At 38.2% G+C, this 16,647-nt stretch overlaps 1 protein-coding gene across 1 annotated transcript in view; it reads left to right on the top strand.

Annotated features, from left to right (window-relative positions):
* The window catches only part of Prelid2 (PRELI domain containing 2), a 160,241-nt gene extending 150,140 nt beyond the window's left edge, over positions 1 to 10,101 (top strand). The window contains exon 5 of the mRNA XM_013025531.1: positions 10,027 to 10,101. Within this exon, the coding sequence (XP_012880985.1) occupies positions 10,027 to 10,035 (9 nt within the window). The 3' untranslated portion in view covers positions 10,036 to 10,101. The remainder of the gene's footprint in view (positions 1 to 10,026) is intronic.
* The last annotated feature ends 6,546 nt before the right edge of the window (positions 10,102 to 16,647 follow it).

Below are 16,647 nucleotides of genomic sequence, written 5' to 3' on the forward strand. Positions count from 1 at the left end.
AAGAAAATGTGGTATGTATACACAATGGAATTCTATGCTTCCATCAGAAAGAATGACACTGCCCCATTTGAGGAAATGGAATAATATTAAGTGAAGGAAGCCATACCCAAAGAAATATAGGTCTTATGGTTTCCCTCATGTGCAATAATTTGTATATAGGTAGGATAATTTTATCAGATGAACAGAAAAGGTCAAAAGCTATGTACATATGACCATAAAAGATGATGCTAAAAGAAATGAACCCCAAGATATGAACAAAAGAGGCCTTTCTTTGCTGTTGTTGTTTTTAATGTACTACGTGATTTTTTTGTTTCCTTTTTATATTCTTCCTCCTATGGTATATTGCCTGTTGTCATTGTACTTGATTTTGATACCCTGCATCTTGTATATATATTTATATAATTTGGAGAGGGAAAGGGGAATAACAAAATGCTGAAACAAGAACACCGGATGGTCCATTGCAACAATGATACCCACAAGACAGTATGTAAGAAATGATCTTTACTACTTTGAAGAGAGAGGGGAGGAGGGAAGGAGGTGGGGAAGGGAAGGAATAATAGGAGGAAAACAAAGGAGGGGGTAACAATGCTCAACAATTATTGTACTTATTTTCTTACTTATATAACTGTAACTCTTTTGTACAGCATCTTTACAATAAAATAAAATTTAAAAAAAGTTTAAAAAGTCTCATAGTCTTTCATCCTCAGGATGGCTCAGATCTTAGCCCTCTGAATAGGTAGTATTACAGGTGTAAGCTACTGGCACTTAGCTTATTTGCTGTAGATTTTAAGGACTTGGGAAGGGTATAGTTGCTTTCTAGATCCAGACCCTGAGATCAGCCCACATTGGATCACAATGATCTTGGGGGCAATCTAACTCTTTGGAGAGAAAGTTAGGATGTTGGGGTCATAGTGGGTCTGCTGAGGCCGAGTTAGAGATGAAGAAGACATGAGACTTAGTTTTGAAGAAGTTAATAGAATAGAATATGAATGCTGGTTTCTCTATCTTGTTTATATTCAGTCAATATTTCCTGAACAACTACTCTGTGCCAGTCAATGTGATAGAAAACAGAGATACAAACCAACACATACACATCATCACCCCTTGCCTTCATGACTTTCAGGCTAATGAGTGAGATGCAGTTAATGGAGTAACAACTCAAATAAATGAAAAATGAAACTGTGCTGATACAAGTGATTCTCAGACAGCTTATAAAACCGACCCTGTTAGTATGTGTTTAATGTGCATACTCTGCAAGTGAATTAGAGAGGATTTTGGCAGTCTTAGGTCTGGGAAGATTTCTTTAATGAAAGAATGCTTTAGCTGAGATCGGGTGTATGGGTCAATTTGGTAAAGAAATAGGGAAAAGAATTTCCAAGAGTGAGAGTGGGCAGCATGTGAAAGTCCCATAGAGGAAGAGGTGAAAAGACGGATGTGGGTTCAACAGATAAGGGCAGCGGAGCTTGCTGGGGAGGAGGAGGGAAGACAGAATCTGCCTGGTCTCTTGCTATATTCAGGATTTGGATCTTTAACTGTAATGTTGGATGTCACTAAAGGGTTTGAAGCAGGTTTGAAGCCATGCAAGGCCAGGCTTAAATTCCTAACAGATCACCCTGAGTGATGATGAGAAACAGACCAGAGGAGTAAAGAACAGTAGCAAGTAGTTCAGTTTAGTGGCTATATCTAAACACACTGTCTGGATTCCAACATGACCAGTTAACAGGAATTTTGTAGTAGCTATAGACTGGTAGCCTGGAGATGAAGACACCTTGTTGATTTGAATGGCAGAATATCAGCCTATGATGTAGAAGACTAGAACAGCTCGAATACTTGTTTTCGTCCCAACTGTGGTTGCCTCTTACTGACATATTGCTTGCAATGATCATTGTTGTTCATTTAAAGCCAACTTCTAATCTTCCCTGTTTCCCATCTAATATTGCTTCCTGTCAAATGGATTAGTTGAACTGATGGATTAGTTTTTGATACCTGTCCACCTCCATGTGACCCAACTAGTTTAAAAGGAACCCCCAAACCTATTAACTAATTGGTTTAGCAATGCATTTGTGGCATCTTTTCAGCCAGTAGGGAATGAAAGGAAGCTGCTATGCATGAGAATGTGCTTCTGAGGGAAGTTTCTATCTTATAAGAGAAATCTACAAGACGTTCCTGTCCACATCAAACCCCGAATTGCCCAAGCCTGTAGAGGATGGAGCTGAAAGATGGAAACAAACAGCATCATTAAACTCTTAATCAATCAGATGAAATCATTCATCTCCTGGACATAGTCTGCTTCTAATTTCCTGTGGCATGGGAAAATATAATTGTTACATTGAATTTACCTTCTTCCTATTTGTGGATGAAAGTACTGAAACAAATGGCCCAGATGTTTGGACTGGGAAAAGCTGATTAGTGTCTGAGCTGTGTTTCCCATCTAGAATATGGATGATAGTTATACTTGCTACATTGCAATGTAGTTGTTAGGATTTTATTATGTAACATGTCTTATGTGTTTAGCTGAATACCTAACAAACAATTTTCAATACATTGTTATTATGGAGATGAAAATAATACTTTCTCATATTATAGTCAGTGAGGATAGAGTCTCATTGTGTGTGACTCCATGTCTCTAGGTCATAACTAGCCAATTACTTGTAAGCAAATGAATATATAGCTATTTATTTATAGCTTTTATTTCTTCACCTCCTTTTTTTCCTACCTAGGTTTATCTTGGAATTTTCTTGAGACATAAAACTATGTTCTAGTGTGCCTGGGTAGCTTCTTTTTACTACCTTGATGATCCATTACAATATAATCAATTACATTTGTAGAGGACTCAAATTGATCATTAGGTTGTCAGAAAATAACAGCTGAATACTTTTGGCTTTTTAATTTTTTTCTTTTTGCAAGTCTCTTTTGTTTGGTTGCTCCCTTACTACCACCCTGTCTTTTATTGAAGATTTTACATATGTGATAGCCACTATTCTGAGAACACTTTGGCAATATGTATTCATTGTATTGCACAGAAAGGCTGACTCAACTTTGGTATTTCTGGGGCTTGAGCTCAGGGACTAGGTGCAGTATTTGAACTATTTTACTCAGGGTTAATGCTCTGCCATTTGAGCCACAACTCCACGTTTGGCTTTTGAGTGTTTAATTGGAGATAAGAATCTCGTAGGCTTTCCTGTCCAGGCTGACTGTGAACTGCAATCCTCAGATCTCAGCTTCCTGAGTTTATAGGATTGCAGGCGGGAGCCATTGGTGTTCAGCAACTTTGATATTTCTCAAATGTATGCTTCAGTAGCCTAGTTATTGCTACAGATCCTAACATGACATTTGGACCCCTCTGAGCAAATCTCCACCCAACTTGACGCTTCCAAAATGAACTGAATAACTCAAAAGCCAACCCTTTCTTTTGAGCATCAAGCTTGACATACTTACTCTTTTGACTTTACCAAAATCACTAGTACCTAACTCTAGAACTGCTCCCTTACTTTTGAATATTCTCCTAAAGTGACTTCCATTCTGTGGCTGGTGTTAGGCACTAAGTCTCCGTGTGATTTGCATACATGTATGTTCAGGAAGAAAGCTGAAGTATGAGTACAAGGCGTGGTTGCTGGTAACTTCTAGACTCTTGTCTTTGTGTAACAGATGAATAACCAGAGAGATGGAAGAATAACTTGCTTGAGATATGAATTAGGAAGTAGCAGAGGTGGAGATTGAGCCCAGGTTTGTCTCACTCCCAAGTCACTGTGTTGGGAAAGTGGCATCATAAAGCAAGAGGCAGCAGGTCTCCAGGGTGAAAGCATGACATGACCACAGTGTCAGGTCTTGAGACTTTCCTGAGTCTTCCCTGTACAGCATGGTGCAGTGGGAGGCAAGTCACATAACTGTCTATGCCTCCGTGTCCTTAACACATTGAATGTGAACAAAATTCATATCTATAGCAAAAGGCTGTTGGGAAAAATGAAATGAGAAACTTCTTGGCACAGTGGAAGTATAGACTACTTTTATAATAAAATAAATGATGTGTTCTTTGGCATTAGATAAATGTGTCTTTACTGCTTATCTTCCCTTTGAAATCAATGTCATTGTGTATTTTGTAATGGAAATAAAAACTCCTTTAAGCAGCTGCTTTATTTATTTATTTATTCATTCATTCATTCATTTTTGTGCCAGTCCTGGGGCTTGAATTCAGGGCCTCAGCACTATTCCTGAGCTCTCTCTTTTTTTCTTTCGGCTCAAGTTAGTGCTCTACTATTTGAACTCTACTTCCAGCTTTTCTGGTGGCTAGTTAGTGATAAGAGTTGCATAGACTTTTCTGCCTGTGGCTAGCTTCAAATGCTATCTACAGATCTCAGCATCTTGAGTAGCTAGGATTACAGGAGTGATATATATATATATATATATATATATATATATATATACACACACACACACACACATACACACATATGTATATATATACATATACATACACACATATCTCTGTGTATATATATATATATATATATACACAGATATGTATATATATATACACACACACACATATGTGTATGTAAATATTAAATTGATAGTACTGGGGTTTGAACTCAGGCATTTTGTTTGCTGGGCAGGTGCTGTACCAGCCATATACTTCGCTTTGTTCATTTTTTTTTACTCTGGTTATTTTTAAGATAGTCTTGCTTTTTTCCTAGACTGGCCTGGACCATGACACTCTTACTTATACTTCCCACAGCAGCTGAGAAGACAACTTTTCCATTGGGATAGGGGTCTCATGAAGTTTTTGAGGAGGGAGCTGGTCTGGTCTAAACCTGTGCTCCACCCAATCACAGCTCCCCACAGAGCTGAATTTGTGACAATAGAGCTAGACTATTGCAGAGTAAAATTTGATTTTAGCTTTTTAAATATAGAAAAGCCCAAAAATTTCCTACCACATTAACACAAAATAGCAAACATTCTTATTCAAGTTTCTCAGTCCTTATAGGGATTATCAGTTACAAGTGAGTAAGGCTTTTCTTTAAATAATAAGACTTAAAAATGAACTGTAATTTCAAATAAAATTCCAGGTACAATAATACACATCTATATTCACTAGAGATTTCTCATCTTCCTTTCTGTCTTTTGCCATTAATGAAAACATCTCTTTCCTTATTTATTTCAATATCTTTATCTTTTGCCCATACTATTAGAGGTTTAAAGATTTTCAGTTGGTCATATATAAGTCATTTGTTAGTGAACCCACTGGTTTTGAATCATTGTGCTATAAATAAACACAAAACTGGAATAAATTTCATTAGCAAGTAAACATAATTCCAGCACAGAGCACTTCACATAAATTCCTTCTCTGCTTGTCAAGCAACAACTCGAGAAATGCTTGTCTCTGCAAGCTGAACCAAGACTCATAAATTGCTTATCAGAATGAGGAAATATTCACTAAATGTGGACAATTAATAATCATGTACCCAAGGGATGGAATGGAGCTTCTCAAAGAGCGAGGGGAAAAGTGTGTGTCCTTCCTTGTCCTTGAAATCTCTGCTATTTAGTCTCATGGATCAATGAGATGGGCCTAGTTTGATGGGTAAAACAGACTTACAGACTCCATATCTATCATTTTTTGTGTATGAACACTTGCTATATTTTCCATACCTAGAATAGACATTTGGATTTTCTAGAACTAACTTTTTAAATATATATTTTTATTGTAAAGATACTGTACAGAGGGTTACAATTACATTTTACAATTAGTAATTTTACAATTACAATTAGTGAGGTAATGAGTACAGTTCCTATGGAGCATTGTTACCTCTTCCTTTGTCTCCTTCATCTCTTCCCTTCCTACCTTCCCAACTCCTCCCTCCTTCCCACTCTTCCTCCACCCAAGTTATAAAGTTTATTTTCAACATAGTGTCTTGTACATCTCATTATTACAATGGGTCAACCCTTATTTCAGCATTTTATTATTTCCCTTCCCCTCTCCAAATTAGAAAAATGTATATACAAGATGCAGGGCACCAGAATCAAATACAATGAAAACAGGGGTTCTACCATGGGGGAAGAACATACAAAAGAAACAAAAAAATCACATAGTACGTTATAAGTACATTAAAAACAGCAGCAAGAAAGCTAAAACCTCTTGTGCCTTTATCTTGGGGTTCATTCCACTTAGCATCATCTTATATGGTTATATGTACATAGCTTTTGACCTTTTCTGCTTGTCCTGACGTATACTAGTTATTGCAAATAAGGGAAACCATGGGACCTATGTTTCTTTGGGCCTGGCTTACTTCACTTAATATAAGTTTTGCCAAGTCTTTCCATTTCCTAACAAATGGGGAGGTGTCATTCTTTCTGTGGAGATATAGAATTCCATTTTCTATCTATCTATCTATCTATCTCTATCTATCTATCTATCTATCTATATCAAATTTTCTTGATCCATTCATCTACTGAGGGGCATCTGGGTTGGTTCCATATCTTAGCTATGGTGAATAATACTGTGACAAACAACTTTTTAAAATGAAGTACTGGGGCTTGAACTTAGGACTCTCACTTGGATTTTTTTGCTCATTACTGTTCTCTACCACTTGAACCACACCTCTACTTCTTAGAATGAAAGAACACCCTGATCTTACTTTTGTGCATCCAGTTTATCCTATTGTTAACACATTTGGTTTGGGTTCTATTCATGTATCTCTTCTGCTTCAGGGGTAGAAGTTGATCCGGAGGTGAATTATCAGAGAATTCTATCCTCTTAACCACAATGATAGATCCAGTGATGGAAAAATGATCAAAATGAAGAAAATGATCAGACTAGCCAATAACAGGTAAGAATCTCCCATTTGATGGGCTATTTAGCTTGTTAGCTTTCTATTTAGCTTTCTGTTTAGCTTGTTAGAGCTTAAAAATTAGTCCCTTCCCAGTCAAATAAACCCTCAAAGAAACAACCACCTAATGAATGGGTTAATGAATTAAAGAGAGACTTCTCAGAAGAAGTAAAAATGTCCAATAGACACATGAAGAAATGTTCAAGACCTCTGTCCATAAAGAAAATGCAAATATAAACAACACTGAGATTTGACCTTACCCCAATTAGAATGGTCAATATCGAGGAAACTCACAATAACAAATTCTAGCATGGATGTGGCCAAAAGAGAACTCTATTATACTGTTGGTGAGTATGTAAGCTTCTTCACCTACTTTGGAAATCAGTATGAAGCTCTTCAAGAAACTAAATATGGATGTATCCCCTGACACAGAAATTCCATTCCTGGGCATTTATCCAATAGGCCACACTAAAGCTGTGTGTTGATAGCACACAACTATGTTCACTGCAGCATTATTTACCACAGCCAAGATGTAGAATCAGCCCAGAAGCATTTCAATGGATGAATGTATCAAGAAATTGGCATTCTACTCATCCATTAGAAAAAGTGGTATTGTATGGTTTGTAGGAAATTGGAAAGACTTGGTAAAAACTATATTGTGAAGTAAGCTGGATGCAGAGAAACTTAAGTTGTATGTTTTCCCTCATTTGTGGCTGCTAGAATATGCCCATAAATCTATACGTAAACCTAGTAGGTGGTAAGCAAGGGGTTACAAGTGAATTAACTGGAGTGTATTAGATTATGGAGAGTGCAAATAGTGTTAAGTCTTTAAAAAGATTATGTCAAAGCTCAACAAAGTAAGTACCAGGAAAAAGGTACTTGCAAGAGGAGAGGGTGATGCCAAGGAGAGAGGGATAGAAGAATGAAAAGGGAAATGGGGAGAGAAGGCAGGCAAGAATTCATTGTATACTACAGAATTGAGGAGTATAAGGGAAGGTGTGGGTTGTAGGTGGGTGAAGATGGTGAAGTAATGACACAGATCAAGATGCATTGTATACATAAACTGCCTGGTTAAATGGCAAAAAGTTTAATACAGAACCTAAAACTAAGATAAACAAGGGACAGGGTTGAAAGCGGTGATATTGATCAAGATGCACTTTATTCATAAATTGCTTTGGTGAATGGCAATTCCTTTGCACAACGACTTAACGATAAGAACAAATATTCAAAAAGGAAAGCAATAAGGTTCAATTGGAATTAACTGCTTGGAAAAAATGGGTGAAGATGGAAGAGCCAGAAGTGATGATATTATCTGAGCACCTTGTTCCAAAACTCCACCTTGACACTTTTTATTAATACACAAGAGTAAATAATTCATTTTTTCTTTAAAATGTAGTTTAATATATCTCAAAGACAATTTAGATTGCTTTTAATCAGTTGCAATGAAAAGGTTCTCATTAATCAGACTATGGTATAAAAAAAGTACCCTAAGTTAAATGAATGAACAAAACAATCTTGCTCATCCAGTATAGAGAGGCAAGGAGAGTGAGGTGCGACATTGATCTGCGTAAATTCTCACAATGGGAGTAAGACAGGGAAAGCTATTATGAGAGAAAAAATTGATATATGAGAGGAGGAGGAGCATTCCAGGGAAAGTCAGAAATCAGCAGGGCACAGTATTGGGGTGGAGAGTGGTAAGAAATCTGACCAGAGACATGGGCTGTAACTAAGTTCTACAGGACATTGTATACCATATTAAGGACATTGGGCAATATGTATTTTCAGAAAAGTGATGTGATTAGCTGTGCATGTTAACATGATCGATTATAGTGGCAGAATGTGGAAAAGAGTATGGATGTGGTAGACAGGCGATGTGACTTGGAGATTATGACAATAGTTCTTGTAGGTAAGAAAATACTCAGTGTTTATATGTTTTCCAATCTTGCATCTACAGCAGGTACTGCTGGCTTGACCACCCCTACCCCACCTTAGCATTCTCAACCCTGTATTCCAATTACTTGTACACCCTGCCACTCCATCAAACCCTACCTGCTCTTCTCAGGAAATAGTCAATAGAGATGGCATAAAGGAATTGAAATTCTCTTGGGTTGACTCTCATCTTCTGCTTCTGAGTTGCATTAAAGAGCTAACACTTTTAACTGGCAGGAGTAAATGGATGAGTGTTTGCTGAAGCAGGGGAAAATATTTTGAGTGAAATCTCAGCCTTTAGGAAAAACTTTTCTTCTCTCAGTGCACACAGCGCTGACCTAGCAAGCAAAACCCAGTCGATGGACTCCATGGGGGCTGATGTCTGGCTCAAGCTACTTTTAATGGGATGTGGAACATATACATTTCCTTGAGGTCACAGCTTTAAACCTGACCCATGGCTATAAGAACCACTGTCTGACAGCTCTTTGGCAGCTGCTGTGAAATGAATTATAGGTCCAGGACCACTGCTAGTATCCCGAGTACACTTCAGCAAAGCCTTTCTGGAGTTACTGCCGGAGAGGGAGTGTTAAACGGAAAGGCCAAGGAATAAAGGAAACAGGATTGCTGAATGGACCTATCAGAGAGCATTCCCAGGGCTACCGCCAACCCACGGGTGAAGGGTAGAGTGAGTAGTGGACACTCTGAGCTCTCCTCCTGTCTCAAAGAGACAAATGTAAATAAGACCCAGGAACTTGAAGTGTTTGGGAGAAGTAGTCCCCCCCACCTCCCTAGCAAACATAAGTTGCATTTACCAGATTCATCAGATAAAGGATCTCTGGAGTAACATCTTATTTGCATTTTACTTAAAGAAATCTTTCATTTGGACCACACCAACAGGTCATGCAGGAAGGAAGCTAATTCTTAGGTACTGCTGTTTGACATTTCCTGGAGGCTTCCTTCATTCTGTTTCTTACTACAGTTTTGTTCTTGGTGATTTCAATGGAAAGGCAACATGCAATTACTTTTTGGAAATCTAAGATCTTATCATGGAAAACTATGAATCCAAAATAGGAATGATAGAGGATTTAAAATCTCAAATGCATATTTTTGTTTGTGGTCTCAGAAATTTAGAGAAGCAAAACTGACATAGTATTATGCATGAAATATATCATCATCTGTCAAGCAACAACAGCATGTCTGTATTTTCTCCATATGATTGAGTTGATAGTCTTCAATCACAGTGGATAGTTGTACTATTTCCCTCATTTAACAGATGAAGTAATCAAATATACAGCCTGGATGTGATGACATGTTGGTCTGATTCTCAAGCTCTTATGGCTTACACTGGAATAACTGTCCCCAACCAGGATAAAATAAAGTATTTACACGTCCTTAAAAGCAATGGATATAGACCCTTCTGCTGAACTGTACTTAAAAATAAAGTAAAATTATTTTGAGAGGCACATAAACAAATGACTTTAAAAGTAGTTCTTATTTCTTCTTCTTTTCAAATGGAGTCCTACTGTGCTGACAAGACTGATCTTGAACTCCTGGGCTCTAATGATCCTCCTGTCTTGACCTCCAGAGTAGCTGGAACTACAGGCATGTATCATCATGCCAGGCTAAAAGGAGCTAACCCTTATTTAAATTACTGTATGCAAACAAGACTGCTTTTTTTCCACTAGTGGTGACTATGCTAATTATAGATTAATTCTATAATTAATCTTAACATGAATTTATGTAAATTTAAAAGTGAGTTAATTTAATAAAATATTAAGTAGATAGTAATAGATAGGGCAAAAATAACCAATAGGGTTGACGAAAGAATCGTTTGAGGATCACTGTGCTCTGCTCTGCTGTGTTTCTGTGGTAACTCAACCTGCTCTAAGCTAGGGAATGGTGAATTGCAGTCAAGTCCTATACAGGGCTTCAGGTACTGGGCTAGGATGACAGATGCCTGCTAGAGTCAGATGTAGCCTAGCTTCCTGGAAGGCCTTAAAAGAAAACACTCCTCTTCTAGTTAGCATCTTGCCTTAGTTTCCTGAATATTGCATCATGTACAAAGACATGTATTTAGTCTGTTTTGCTTTTTAAATTATACGGGAATGTCCACAGCTATGTTTAGTTCTTCTATGAAAACTTACTGCCTTGCTGTCTATACCACAACTCCAGCCTTCTCACGAAAACATATCTGGTTAGGGGCTGTTATTGTTATTCTCATAATAACACATCTATTTATTTTCTTCAGTTGTCACCAGAGATGGAAAATATAGTTAAATCATACATTTAACAGTGAAAGATTGATAATGGCTATTAAAATTCTGGTTCAAAGGATTCTGAGGTTGTATATGAGCTCAGTAAGAAAGGACACCGTAATCCATTAGTGATATCTGTCACAGAGAAGGTTAGATGAGAAGAGTCATGCAGGCCACACATTTGTTGCCAGTGATTCTCCAACTGGAAATGATCCATTACTTCCTCAGAGACTGAACTTCTCTACACATGTCACATATTTATAGATTTACTGATTCTGTCTCATTTCCCCTGAAGACCAAATCTGTAATTCCAAAAGAACCAGAAACCATTGTATTAAGTTTTACTGTGAATTACAGGTATAAAATCTGCAGTTCAGGTTTGAAGACAAAATAGCTGCTTTCCAAAGAGCAATTGCCCTTTTCTTTCTCCAGCAAATGCTGAACAAGGGATTTAAGGATGTGGGAGAGGAGCCAGGCAGAGAATGGAACAGAACAGCAATGCCTTTAGGCCAGAATGAGCCTCACAATAACATTTGGGAGACAGTTGTCTCCATATGCTCACACAGTTGCATTCAATCATTTTTTTTCCCCTTGATGTGACTTCTCCCTGAATTTCTCTATAGTTCCATTTCTTCTTGCCAAACAGCAGAGGGCCAACAGGTATGAACAGGTAGTTCACTGATCACCTTGGTTCTAAATTGGTGTCATTACTATGGCTTGGAAAGGAGCAGCAGCTGTCAGACTCATTCACAGTGGGCTATTGATCTAGACTATGCCTGCATCACACCTGGAAGTATCAAGTTGTAGTTGGGAAAAACTGATCTGTAAGCAGAATTCTGTATATGCAGTTGGCTCTGGAACTCTTTGACACAGCTGTGACGCATGAATAGTGCTACTTCAGGTTCTGCTCATCCCATGCTCTCCCTCTTCTCTTCACTGTCCTGAGACATTTGTTACCTTCAAGGCAGGGCCCTTCTCCTTGAGAAAAAATATAATTTGTTCCTTATTTACTTCCTTCTTTTCTAGCTCACCTAGCATTCTGGGTTGCTTTGGTTTCTTTGCCCTTAGCTACTTGCTCACATTCCATTAAGAGTGAATGAGACAGCTAATACAGATAATATATTGTTTCTCTTCTGAATGGTACTTGCAAACAAAGTTTAGTTTTGGTGGCATGTGTGTGTGTGTGTGTGTGTGTGTGTGTGTGTGTGTGTGTGTGTGTGTGTCTTGGGGCTTGGACTCAGGGCCTGAGCACTGTCCCTGAGCTTCTTTTGCTCAAAGGTAGCACTCTACCATTTGAACCACAGCATCACTTCTTTTTCTGTTTACGTGGTACTGAGGAATTGAACCCAGAGCTTCATGCATGCTAAGTAAGCACTCTACCACTAAACCACATACCCAGTCCTTGTTTGTGAAGGATTTTTGTGAAATTGTGCCTGTGGTTGAATCTAGGTAGCAAAATAAGCAAGTGAAGGAAATGCTTTTGTTTGTGAGGTGAGTGTTACAATGAAGGATCCATTCTTCCATCCAAATACTTCTAGGTTGAGCATTCCAGCCAGCATCTGGTGGAACTGAGATCTTGAATGATGATCAATAATAATGTGACCAATAATGTGATGAATAATTTTGTTGTGACCCAGGTTTGAGGCAGGTAAAGTTATGTCTGTGGTAATTTATAGTTAAATGGGGCATGTAATACCACAAAGAATTGGGTAAGACTTGGTATAAATAAGAGACACATAGTATACCATTAAGATGATGCCAAACAATTCTATGTCTATTGAAACATGAAGAAAACCAGTATTTTTATATGTATAACACACATACATACTTACATACATATATACATACATACAATCTTAAATTAGGAGATTTTTCATCTCCTCCCAAATTAAGAAATTAATAAGTGTTTGCTTTAACTGAATTCACACTTCTAAGTCCATAGAGGAAATAGTTATCTATTTGTAGTTAGTCCATTACATGCACAGACTTAAGGAGGAAATACGTTAATTTGAACAGAGTGCTGGTGTAATCCTAGCTTCTCAAGAGGCTGAGAACTAGACAATTGTGTTTTTTTAATTAATTAATGCATATATTTATTTTTTGTTTTTAATTTTATTGCTGTTGTAAAGAGGATGTATAGAGGAGTTACAGTTATATAATTAGGTAATGAGGACATTTCTTTTTGAACAGTGTCATCTATCCCTTTGTTTTCTCCCAATTTTTTCCTCCTGATACCCCTTCCCCACAAGTTGTATAGTTAATTTTCAACATAGTGTCTAGTGAGTGTCACTGCTGCATATTATTGTATTTTGAAGCCAGCATGGGCAAAATGTTTGCTAGATTCCAACTTCAATTCACCAACAAAAAGCTGAGCTGGAGACATGGCTCAAATGAAAGTAGAGTACCAGCTATAGGTGAGTAAGCCAAGTGAAATCACAAGGCTCTGAGTTCGAACTCTGGTACTGGAGAAAGAAAGGAAAGAAAAAAGAAAGAAAGAGAGAGAGAGGGAGAAAGAAAGAGAGAGAAATAAAGAAAGAGAGAAAGAAAGAAAGAGAAAGAAAGAAAGAAAAGGAGAAAGAAAGGAAGGAAGAAAGAAAGAAAGAAAGAAAGAAAGGGAAAGAGAAAGGGAGAGAGAAAGAAAGGGAGAGAGAGGAAGGAAGGAAGGCAGGAAGGAAGGAAGGAAGGAAGAGAGAAAGGAAGAAAGAAGACAGTAAAGAAAGAATAACTGCTTTTTGCTGGGTGCTAGTGGTTTGTGCATATCATCCCAGTTACTCAGGAGATTGTGATCTGTTATCTGGAGCTTCACAGTTCAAGGCCAGCCCGGGATAGTCTACGAGATTTCACTTCTACAATAGCCAGCACAAAACAAAGCTGGAGGCATGGCTCAAGTGGTAGAGTGTCAGTCTAGTAAGCCAGCTTAAAAAATAAAATAAAACCCTACTTACTATTTTCTCTCCATGTTAATATTTTTGAATATTACTAAAGTCAGATACATATTTGGTATCAGTGCTTTTGTGGTTGTTTCTCCTTCTCTTGTTCCTATCTTTTCTTTAGATTCAGATTGTTGAAAGGAAATGCCGAGTATTGCCCAGAGATACTTTATAGTTGACAGTGTAATACTGAATTATACAGAACCCCATCGGCCGTAGTCAGCTTAACGTTGGTTCTAGCATGCATGAATTCTTGCTCTGAGAGGCCTTTGGTGGCTTGGAAAGCACTGTTAATGCTGTGGCCATCAAATGAGTACTATTCGTTCTTGTCAGTCTTCCTGTCAGTAATAGAATTGAACCATAAGCTTTCTTCCAGAATTCAACTCTGACTTTCTTCTGCCTGGAAAATTAGGAGGAGAGATGGGGAGTCTAAGCAGAAGGATCCAAACAAGGAAGAAAGACATGGTGTTGTGGTCCTGCTCTGGACTGAATTGTGAGGCCTCTGAAGCACCAAGGTGGAAGGGTCCACAGAGACGGTGGAAGTCAATGCCTTTATCATTTAGGAAACAGATAGACAAAAAGGGTTTGATTAGGCCTGTTTCTAAGGGTATCTCTTTCTTTGATTCTTAACTCTGGGCAGTCTTCCTCCAGGGAAATTTGTGTAATCAATGACTCAGCTCCCTGATAACTATGACTTTTAGGTAAGAGATTAGCATCTGTGAACCTCAATTCTATTACCTTCAAAATGTGGTAAAATTTTTCATGCTGAGATTAGAATGATACATGAAATATGCTCGTAGCTCTTTCTAATGCGGTACCTTAATATATAGGGTGATTATGATTACTCTTTATTTTTCCAGTGGTTAGATATTTTCTAGGTACTAAATGCACTCCTGCTACCCTTTTGTATCTCCTCTCACCTAGACCATTTCTATATTGATAGGGAATACACAGTTACAGTGCCCAATGAAGTCATGTTAAGTCATGGATTCAAACATCACCTTCCCAGAGAGCTGTCTTGCTCTTGCTGATCTGAGACTATGGTACTACGAATATGAAAAACCCAAGGAAAAGGTGAGAAGTTGTGTGTGTGTGCGTGCATATGTACATGCATGTGTGGACATGTGTGTATGTGTAATTCAAATAGCAAATAGTACACTATGGCCAAACTCTATGATGTCTCTAGGCAGTCTGACCTGGGAGAAAAGAAAGTAAGGCATCTTCTTTCTCACAATGCAGTAGCAGGACTCACCAAAGCCAGGAGTGTTTTATTTATCCTCCTGTTTGAGAAAATAAATCTAGTTCCTGATGGAAGCACTAAACTAGATCTTGGTAAAAGCTTGTCATTAAAGTTTTTCTTTGCTGTTCTCTCAGTATGTGTAAGTTGATAAAGATGAATTCATAGGCCTAGAGACCTCAGCCTGGCATTCTCCAAGAAATATGGCAAGCATAATTTTTTCTTCTTACCATTGCTGAAAAGCCTCATTGAGAACTTCTCCTTCTCCTTTTCCTTCTTCTTTTTGCTAGTCCTGGGGCTTGAACTTGGGGCCTGGGCTTTGTCCTTGAGCCTATCTGTGCTCAAGTCTAGGGCTTTACCACATGAGCCACAGTGCCACTTTCAGCTTTTTCTGAGTGGTTTATTGGAGATAAGAATCTCACAGCTTTTCCTGCCGGGGCTAGTTTTGAACTGTGATCCTCAGGTTTCAGTTTCCCGAGTAGCTAGGATTACAAGCGTGAGCCACTGGCACCTGGCATCTTCTTCTTTTTATTTGAAATGCTCTATCTAAAAAAATAGATAATGTGTTTACACGAGTCTGGGAACAAGAAGCCAATATCTGAAGTCCGTATTTCTCCATCCCAAGGTAAAAGTTAAGCACACACAACTGTACAGGCTCTTTTAAAAATATTAAATGATTGTACAAAGAGGTTACAATTCCATGTGTCAGGTAGTGAGTACAGTGCATCTTGATCGATGCCACCCTTGAAAAAGCCCTTTGAAGAAGGGGCAGGAAAGGCATGCTGGGTCAGGAAAGGCATGCTGGGGCAGGCTTCCTCTCTTATTCTTCTCCCCCTACCCAACTCTATGCTAGGAGACTCATTTTCCTCTTGATTTCTGATAGCCTACACTTTCGAATATCCCAACTTAACAGCTGTATCAGCTTTTGCTTGTCAGTCTACTTAACATTTATAGACCATTTAGCATATGCAAAGCACATATATGTAAACTAGTCTCTGTGGGTGCTATGGCAGGAAAAATGAACATATAACATAGAGGGATGAGACAGGAACAAGGAAGTTTCAAGTGTGTACTGAAGCTGAAAGGAATCAGCTGGAAATTCCCAGGTAGAACTGCTGAGATGCCAAGCTAGCCTTGACCCAGCTCCAGCCTCTGGGCTATTGGCAAACACATCTTGGCATTTAAGGAATATCAGTTTGTTACTTGCCAGTTGGACTATAAGCTAAGTACAGGCATATCAGGTCTGCATTTGCGCAGGGGCCAAATCTTAGCTGAAAATATACCTTTAGATCACATTTTTTCTTTTGAATTTATGGTATAGGCTTCATCCTTTCTCTTTAGCATTTTCTCCACAGTCCTAAAGATGTTGACGACAACATCTTTTTTTTTTAATTGTGAAAATACTGTACAGAGGGGTTACAATTACATGGGCAAGATAATGAGTACATTTCTTATCAAGCATTGTAGCCTCC

Source organism: Dipodomys ordii, unplaced genomic scaffold (assembly GCF_000151885.1).
Source record: "Dipodomys ordii isolate 6190 unplaced genomic scaffold, Dord_2.0 Scaffold85, whole genome shotgun sequence".
NCBI classification, from domain to species: domain Eukaryota; kingdom Metazoa; phylum Chordata; class Mammalia; order Rodentia; family Heteromyidae; genus Dipodomys; species Dipodomys ordii.